Source organism: Sebastes fasciatus, chromosome 12 (genome assembly GCF_043250625.1).
Source record: "Sebastes fasciatus isolate fSebFas1 chromosome 12, fSebFas1.pri, whole genome shotgun sequence".
NCBI classification, from domain to species: domain Eukaryota; kingdom Metazoa; phylum Chordata; class Actinopteri; order Perciformes; family Sebastidae; genus Sebastes; species Sebastes fasciatus.
The window spans coordinates 15,511,842-15,520,571 of NC_133806.1; the positions used below are offsets into that span (position 1 = coordinate 15,511,842).

An 8,730-nucleotide genomic window follows, 5' to 3' on the forward strand; every position below is an offset into this window, starting at 1 on the left:
AATAGATTGAACCAGTATAAGGAAGAAAGAAGGTCATTAATATCAGGACTAAATAATGGAATAAACAATGTTACATTGGGGAATCTGCTAGGAAAAGACACCAAAGAAATTACACAATCTGCAATCTGCATGTGACCCCCCTAAGGTGGGAGCAGTGTTCGATGTGTAATATATTTCATAATAAACACAGGATTGCTTAGTAGAATATATGTATATATATATATATGTATATATATATATATACATATATATCAAATCTTGAGTGTTACTGATTGAACCACAGTTTTAATCTTTCTAATATAATATCTAAAACAAGACTGTGTGTTTAAAATTGCTGAACATGTCACAGTGATAAAACCCAGATGCTATCTTTCTGTTCTGATTTTAAGTAATATAGATTTTAGGGCTGTCAATCGACAATTTAAACAAATTAATCACAAATTCATTGCACATTTTTTATCTGTTCAAAATGTACCTTAAAGGGAGACTATACAATACTCTTATCAACATGGGAGTGGCCAAATATGCTTGCTTTATGTAAATATATGTATATATTTATTATTGGAAATCAATTAATAACACTAGGTTACGCCTCGTGAGCTGGTTAATGTGGCCCGGGAAAGGGAAGTTTGGGGTCGGGTCGCTGGAGCTGTTGCCCCAGCGACCCGACCTCGGATAAGTATAACACAAAAAATGACAAATATTGTCCAGAAACCCTCACAGGTACTGCATTTAGCATAAAAAATATGCTCAAATCATAACATGGCAAACTCAAGCCCAACAGGCAACAACAGCTGTCAGTGTGTCAGTGTGCTGACTTGACTATGACTGGTTAATTAACTTAAATCAAATATATATATATATTTGATTTAAGTTAATTAATTAATCAATTACGTATTTTGTCTGTACAGACAAAGGTAAACTGAATATACCGTTGTACATCCTCCGGGTCGGCAGGTGTCAGTATGACCTAAAAGCTGCAATCCGCCAAAACACGAGAAGAAGAAGAAACCGGAAGTAGAGTTTATAAACACGCTTAACTCTCAGTCTTCAGCTGCTGAGACCGACGAGGAAAACATCTCATAACGAGGTGTTTGCACCTTAATACAGGAGAAGGACGCCTCCTTAAGGCACAGTTAACTTCTGTCTCATTAGGCGAGCAGAGTTTGAAGCTCAGAGGTGAGTTTGTGTTTCGTATAAAGAGTTTAATAACGTGACCGGATAACTACGTCAAGCGAACGTTTGCTAACGCGAGCTAGCTCTAGTTAGCATCAACTGTTGGCTACATCAGCGATCAAACCTGCGTGTTGAGTGTTTATAAACATGTTTATCTAATAGCTACATATTCATATTTCGTCTGCCACATTATTTATCGTGTGTTACATGTATTGATGTTGTTTGAGAGTGAACAAGGCCGTGATACCCTGAACTCAGCAGTGTTGGCTGCAGCTACTTTTAAAACCAGCCCTCATTCGTGTGCACGTTTTTAGTTTAAAGGTTATTATTATTATTCATCATTGACTCGTGGTTTCCTGTTGTGTGGTTGAATTGACAAAACATCTTTCACAAATGGCAAGAGTGCCATGTTATGATTTGAGCATTTTGTTATGCTAAGTTTCAGTGCTTTGTGTTATTAATTGATTTCCAATAATAAATATATACATATATTTACATAAAGCAAGCCTATTTGTCCACTCCCATGTTGATAAGAGTATTAAATACTTGAAAAATCGCCCTTTTGAGGTGCATTTTGAACAGATTAAAAATGTGCAATGAATTTGTGATTAATTCGTTTAAATATTAAAATCAATTGACAGCCCTAAAATTTATGTTATATTACCTAAAATCAGAACAGATAGATAGCATTTGGGTTTTATCACTGTGATATGTTAAAGGGACTATTTGTAACTTTCAGAAATGCTTGTTAACAGCGACACCTGTGGCCGTGAAATCAACGAAAGTCAGCGCTTGCTCGCTCGCTCTCAATATACCTGAACGAGCATCGCTCAAAACAGTGAGGCGACACACGTCAGCTAAAACCACAATATCAATCTATATTTCAGCTGCTTGGCAGTAATGTTAGCTGACCAGACGAAGGTCTCTCCATGAACATGATTTAGATCTGATCCTAGTGTCCTAGTAGGCTTTTCCTGCCTAAGTGCAGGCTGAGGCAGCGGGGCGGTAACGAGAAGACAAGTAACTCTGCACAGTTCGGTCACTTCACAAGACACGGAAAACCTCTGTTGGTCTGGAGGAGCTGCAGCAGTTATTTCTGCACAAACGTCCCCTGTGCATTCACTAGATATTCTCAGAGCTAAACTAACTCTTCTGCAGTGTGGAGTGAGCGCGCGTTCACGTCTAGAGGTGGAGCAAGCTGAGCTGTCTGAGTGAAGGAGAGCAGGCAGAGGGGGAGGGTACAGCGGCTACACGCGAACGCGCATATGTGAGCGCGCATGTGTGACGACCCGCTACATTTATGCACGTACAAAGTTACAAATAGTCCCTTTAAGCAATTTTAGAAACACAGTCTTGTTGTAGATATTATATTAGAAAGATTAAAACTGTGGTTCAATCAGTAACACTCAAGACCCCTGGTGATCCTTCGGATTCATTTTGGATACTGATTGGAATAGCCTCATTTACCAAGCCAGTCACCTCTAATGTCCTCAACCTTTCTGCTGCTGATTGCAGATGTCTCTGGCGGACGAGCTCCTGGCCGATTTGGAGGAGGCCGGAGATGAGGGGGAGGAAGGTTTGTACCCAGAGGGAGAGGACGGTGAGAGTGATGGGGAGGCGACACAGGGAAGGGCAGGAGAAGGGCTGGAAGACATCCCAGAGGAGATGGAGGTGGACTACAGTAAAGCTGAGAGTGTTGCGTCCATCGCCAAGCTACGCAATAGCAAAACTGTGAGTTGTATCAAATGAGAGTATTATACAAGCTGATATTAGTAGTAATGCATCTGTTCTGGTCATTCCAGCATAAACCTAATTTTTGTCTACAGTTTTCAGAGATTACGGACAAAATTTCCATGTATAGTGGAAAGCAGCGCAAGAACTCAGAGGGAGAGTGTGAGTATGATTTCCATTTAATGTGTGAAAATATGGTTTATGTTTAAGAAGTTCCTCACAGCATTTAATTTCAGTCAAATGTTAACCAAGAATCTGAATAAAGTTTGGTATGATTCTGTTGTATGTTTTGTTTCCTTTCAGTCTCGGGTCCAGTCGAGTCCAACCCAGAATACAGACTGATCGTCGCAGCCAATAATCTCACAGTGGAGATCGACAATGAGCTCAGTGAGTTGGCTGAGCCGGCTTGGTTAAAAATACTCAAAATGTAAAGGGTTTAATGTTGTTTTGTTCTGCATAACAACGTTTTCTTATGTTTTCCTGCCTGGGTTTCAGATATCATTCACAAGTTTACTCGGGACAAGTACTCCAAGAGGTTCCCAGAGCTCGAGTCCCTGGTGCCAGATTCTCTAGATTACATCCGCACAGTCAAGGTGAGATGAGTTGAAATGTTTATTCTGTTTTTGATACAAAAAAAACCCATTTCAGAATGAGAGTAAGGTACCGTGAGTTGCTTTTGCTGCACTATTGGTGATTTGTATCGTTAGCTGGACAGAAGACATGTTTTAGTTTTGATGAATGTATGGCTATACATCTGCAGCAGGCCAATAATGAATTCTAACTTTTCTGCAACAGGTTATATACAGTATTCATGAGATATATACACAAAAGGAAATCAGTCTTTGACTCCAAATTATAGCCACCTATTTAATGGGAACAAAACAAAATGGTTTAGAGTTTGTGTTATCACTCATGTTAAAGAGATTACACTGGTTAAAGAAAAAATAAGTCATTTATTGTTAGAAAAATTTATAAAATATTTTTTCTCACATGTGGTTTGAGCATCATATATTCATTTGTGTTTCCTGCTCAGGAATTGGGAAACAATTTGGAGAAGTGCAAGACCAATGAAACTCTGCAGCAAATCCTCACCAATGCTACTATTATGGTTGTCAGTGTCACAGCCTCGACCACGCAGGGGTGAGTCAGCAGACATCTGTGATTTTATCGTCTTTTATCGCTCCTGTCCACAGGACGTCTGATGGTGACAGTCGCCGTTTAAATGCTTATCATTGACTTGACTTTGTGTATTTTCATGGTTTTAGGACACTGCTAAGTGAGGATGAACTGAAGCAACTGGAGGAGGCATGTGACATGGCTCTGGAGCTGAACCAGTCCAAACACATGATATATGAATATGTAGAGTCCAGAATGTCATTCATTGCCCCAAATCTGTCCATCATTGTTGGCGCGTCGACAGCTGCCAAGATCATGGGTGAGCAAAAAGATCCGTTTAAATTGTTTAGACTTATTGATATTACATTTTGTTACTATATTGTCCACGCTATCTAGCCCAAATAAAATAATTTTATCATCACTCTCTGGTTTCCCCTCTGGCTGCAGGTATCGCTGGCGGCCTCACTAACCTCTCCAAGATGCCTGCCTGTAACCTGATGCTGCTGGGAGCTCAGAGAAGAACCCTGTCCGGCTTCAGCAGCACCTCCCTGCTGCCCCACACCGGCTACATCTACCACTGTGATGTTGTGCAGTCACTTCCACCTGTCAGTAAATATATCAACATAAACATATTGCAGTGTTTTTGTGCATTTAACTCAGCACGGGGACCTTGTAGCTAACACCTTCTTCATTTCAACGTCTTCCATTTTGTGTCTTCAGGACCTCAGGAGGAAGGCAGCTCGTCTGGTGTCTGCAAAGTGCACTCTGGCTGCCCGAGTGGACAGTTTCCATGAGAGTTCAGTCGGCAAGGTGACTGTCTAAATTGAGCACATACACATTAATGCTGAGTTTAAAATCCCCCTCCAGTGTATTTTGCCATTTCTATGATATTTCCTATTTATTTTAGTAATTTCCTGACTAAGTTGATTATCTACATTGTTTGCCAAATTTTTTTTTGACAAATAACTTAATTTTGTGCTCAAAGTTTAAAAAAAAAAAAAGAAGTTAAAATGGGAATATGACATCTGACTATATTAGGAGCTGCAGGTCATGCGTCATCCTCCAAGCTTGTGCAGGCGCACTCAAACTGATAAATCTGTTTATCATTCTGTCAGTTTGTCTTTTTAGTTAGTTAGCTAGTCAGTTGTAGTTGGCTAGCCCAACTTGTTGCATTAGCTAACTGAGGGTTTTCATTTCATTTTTATTTTCCTCCACCTTAGTTTATTGTGTTTATTTTCACAATGGCATTTATGTGTGACGGGAACAGGTGCAATGTCAACGCAGTGGATTGGTCTACACCAAATCCCATCGGCAAAATTAACACAACAGACCGACTGTCTCTCACTCGCTCTCTTCTTTACCGTCTCCTCCTGGAGATAAATGAACGGAAAGCAGCCAATGCAGTTTTGGGGGGTGCTGGAGCTGAGGCGAGAGTGGCCTTGTGCTGGTGGACGGTGCACCTCCAAAACGTCCTGAAACTGCATTTCAAACGTCGAACCATGGCACCATGTCTACCCGTCCTTCGAATTACGTCTGACTTCTAACCACACCCCCATTCTCTGTTTGAGAGAGAACGTTAACCAAAAAAACAGGAAGTAAAACTGTGTGGAGGGGGGCTTTAAGCTGTGTGGATACTAACAAGGGATCCAAAATAAACCTTGTACCAACGGGCTTAATTCTCTAATATTTTCTCGACCTCATTTACACATATGGAGGACCAAAATATTTGAATATAACACAGTATAAGTTGATCAACCCATCAAAAATGACACCCTCAACCATTGCTATATAATGAGATTACACCTCTCTGACACTGTCAATATTGCATGCAGCAATATTAAGGAAAAAATACATCTGACTCCTCTTGTGTTAACTTTTGTGTTGTTTTTTGTAGGTTGGCTACGATCTAAAAGAAGAAATAGAGAGGAAGTTTGATAAATGGCAGGAGCCTCCACCAGTGAAGCAGGTCAAACCGCTGCCAGCCCCGCTGGACGGACAGAGGAAGAAGAGAGGAGGAAGGCGGTATGGATCCGGTCACTGCTCTACACTTACAGAACCTTGCTGAACAGGCCACAGATTTAGAGAAATGTGGAATATAGAGAACTGGAGCTTGAAGTAAAAATTCAACTCAAAATGTGTATATAGCATAACTAACTCCACTGCTTATTTCTCCTGAAGGTATCGAAAGATGAAGGAGCGTCTCGGACTGACTGAGATCAGGAAACATGCTAACAGGATGACCTTTGCAGAGGTCAGTAGATATTATCTATCATGTCTCATTTCTTGTTTAACTATGCTCCCTATATTTCCATTTAATCCAGTGTTAACTTTAAAGCATTAATATGTTCAGTATTAATACTGTTGTCTACTTTAAGACAAAAGCAAAATGTGTACAAAAGTAGTGAAAAAAAATACATATTAAATATACAGAAACGTACACTGATAATCACATTGGATACTCTTCCCTTCCAGAGCATCTAAATATAAACACACAGAGATTCAAACACTGAACAAAATGTTAGTGTTGCTCACTTCAGTTCCTGAGAGCAGCTTCACTAGCTTATGATTTCATCAGTTTACAACAGCAGAACAGATACAGCACCAAGACCCGAGAGACATGGTTTGCTCTAGTATTACAGCCAAGAAGCAGAGTGGTAATTTAAACTCTATTTACGGCTAAGCCACTGTAGCGAGATGAGGTTTCATGTCTTCAATGTTTGCCCTCACCAAAATGCTCGCTTTAGCTTCTGAATAATAGGATGTCCAAGAGGTCTTAACACATAAGACAAGTTGATGAATGAATTTAGCGACAATTAAGGCTCTAAGAAAGTATTAAAGTCTTAAACGGCATTTTCCGAGGTATGACATTTTGTAACTTGATTTCAATATGTATGTTTGTCGAAAGAGGTTGTATGCTAAAATGTGCGTGATTACTTTTTTTTCCCATACTATGACTTTTTTATGACTTTGTTCAACATACTATGACTTTTTTAAAAACTTTTTCCTACATCCATACTATGATTTTTCCACATACTATGACTTTTTTCTGCTTTTTTCGACAGTTTTTTCATACATACTATACTGTGACTTTTTTCTATATAGACTTTTTTCACACATACTGTACTATGACTTTTTTTGACATACTATGACTTTTTATTACATACTATTTTATATAGCTTAATTTGTGATGCTGTGTTGCAGATTGAGGATGATGCATATCAAGAGGACCTGGGCTTCAGTCTGGGTCAGCTGGGGAAGAGTGGCAGTGGGCGTGTCAGACAGGCTCAAGTCAATGAGGCCACCAAGGCCAGAATCTCCAAATCCCTTCAGGTAAACTCATTCATGGCTCATTTTCCATTTATAAGTTGTTGTTTTTTCAGTCTCTTAAGTCTATTTTTTGTTGTACACAACAGAGGACGTTGCAGAAGCAGAGCATGTCATTCGGAGGAAAGTCCACAGTCAGAGACCGCTCCTCAGGAACCAGCTCCAGTGTAGCGTTCACTCCTCTTCAGGTAAAAAGAGTTAAACATCCTCTTTTATTGAACGTCCCCTGAACACTGCAGGTTTATTTTAGTTAACCAACCGTTGTGCTCTTGTCTGCAGGGGCTGGAGATTGTGAACCCACAGGCTGCGGAGAAAAAGGTGGCTGAAGCCAACCAGAAATACTTCTCCAACATGGCGGAGTTCCTCAAAGTCAAGAAAGAAGCTAAGCCGTGAACACAGACACACACACACACCATCACCCTGCACACAGAAAGTTAAACTCAACATTGTAAAGTGTTAGTATTTTCAAAATTGTTTCAGATTGTGCTTAGTCCTGTATTTTGATTTTACTTATTTGTTTTTTCTGTTTTAATAAAACTTAAAGATCTCATGACGCTTCATGTCTTCCTTAGAGAAGGAAAACAATTTTGTCGCCATTAAACTGATTCTCTTAAAAGCTATACCCTACAAGTAAATGCATACATCAAATCTCAACCCATTAGCTAAAAGTTGGTCTTGATACTTAGCCACTGCACTCGGATAATCCATACTAAACATCAATTTAACATGAGTGAATCCATATTCCATTTAGGAATGACAGGACTTTACACCACACACTGACTTGTAATTTCTTAAAAGTATTTATTGAAATTTTACAATCCTGTTTATAACCCCGTTTTATGACATCTCCCATGCAGAACTGTGATGAGAAAAAATTGTAAATACGTCTTGAAATTCACATTTTTAGCAATTTCTTAACTGACCATCCCTTTCTGAAAACCTTAAAAGCCCAAAAAATAGAATCTATAAAAGGCAAATCTCTCATAATTTTGCTGTATTTTCCTTTTTTTCACATCCTCAATCCAACCCCCCCTTTCCCTCCCCCAAAAAGCCTGAAAACTAATCACACACAACATAGATTTCTAACTGCAGTACAGATCTGAAGTTTTCATGGTTGCTTAAATGGAAAAATCTGATTCAGTTTAACACTCTCCCCATTTAAACTGCCACGAAAAGGTGGGATCTGTCCCACAGCAGATTAAATTGTATTGTTCTTCAGTGTAGCATATGAACAACCACGGCAGAGGAGACATTTCTTACTCGACCCACGAGTTAAATCTACCACCAGAATTTGAGCATTTCTGTGTTTTCACTCTACATGTAAACAGTTTCAGTGCACATTCACTGTATAGGGGTTCACTTAAAATATCAGGTGGTAAATTA

The 8,730-nt window shown here is 39.5% G+C and overlaps 1 protein-coding gene across 2 annotated transcripts; it reads left to right on the top strand.

Annotated features, from left to right (window-relative positions):
- The first annotated feature begins 1,006 nt into the window (after positions 1 to 1,006).
- On the top strand, positions 1,007 to 7,897 carry prpf31 (PRP31 pre-mRNA processing factor 31 homolog (yeast)). 2 transcript variants are annotated; one of them, XM_074653490.1, is made up of 14 exons: positions 1,007 to 1,179; positions 2,692 to 2,907; positions 3,003 to 3,069; positions 3,211 to 3,294; positions 3,403 to 3,500; positions 3,941 to 4,047; positions 4,173 to 4,342; positions 4,471 to 4,628; positions 4,744 to 4,833; positions 5,918 to 6,045; positions 6,202 to 6,274; positions 7,225 to 7,353; positions 7,437 to 7,535; positions 7,627 to 7,897. In XM_074653490.1, exons 2-14 carry the CDS (start codon positions 2,692 to 2,694, stop codon positions 7,738 to 7,740), a joined length of 1,533 nt encoding a protein of 510 aa, XP_074509591.1. In that variant the 5' UTR covers positions 1,007 to 1,179; the 3' UTR covers positions 7,741 to 7,897. The 2 variants fall into 2 exon arrangements, with proteins under 2 accessions (XP_074509591.1, XP_074509592.1); XM_074653491.1 differs by having other exon boundaries at positions 3,003 to 3,062; positions 3,210 to 3,294.
- The last annotated feature ends 833 nt before the right edge of the window (positions 7,898 to 8,730 follow it).

What these genes read in the sequence shown, in the direction of transcription:
- prpf31 (XM_074653490.1), top strand. Translation starts at nt 2,692, where the DNA reads ATGTCTCTGGCGGACGAGCTCCTGGCCGATTTGGAGGAGGCCGGAGAT. An exon ending in GAATCTCCAAATCCCTTCAG is followed by an intron (nt 7,354 to 7,436) that starts GTAAACTCATTC and finishes TGTACACAACAG; the next exon opens with AGGACGTTGCAGAAGCAGAG. An exon ending in TAGCGTTCACTCCTCTTCAG is followed by an intron (nt 7,536 to 7,626) that starts GTAAAAAGAGTT and finishes TCTTGTCTGCAG; the next exon opens with GGGCTGGAGATTGTGAACCC.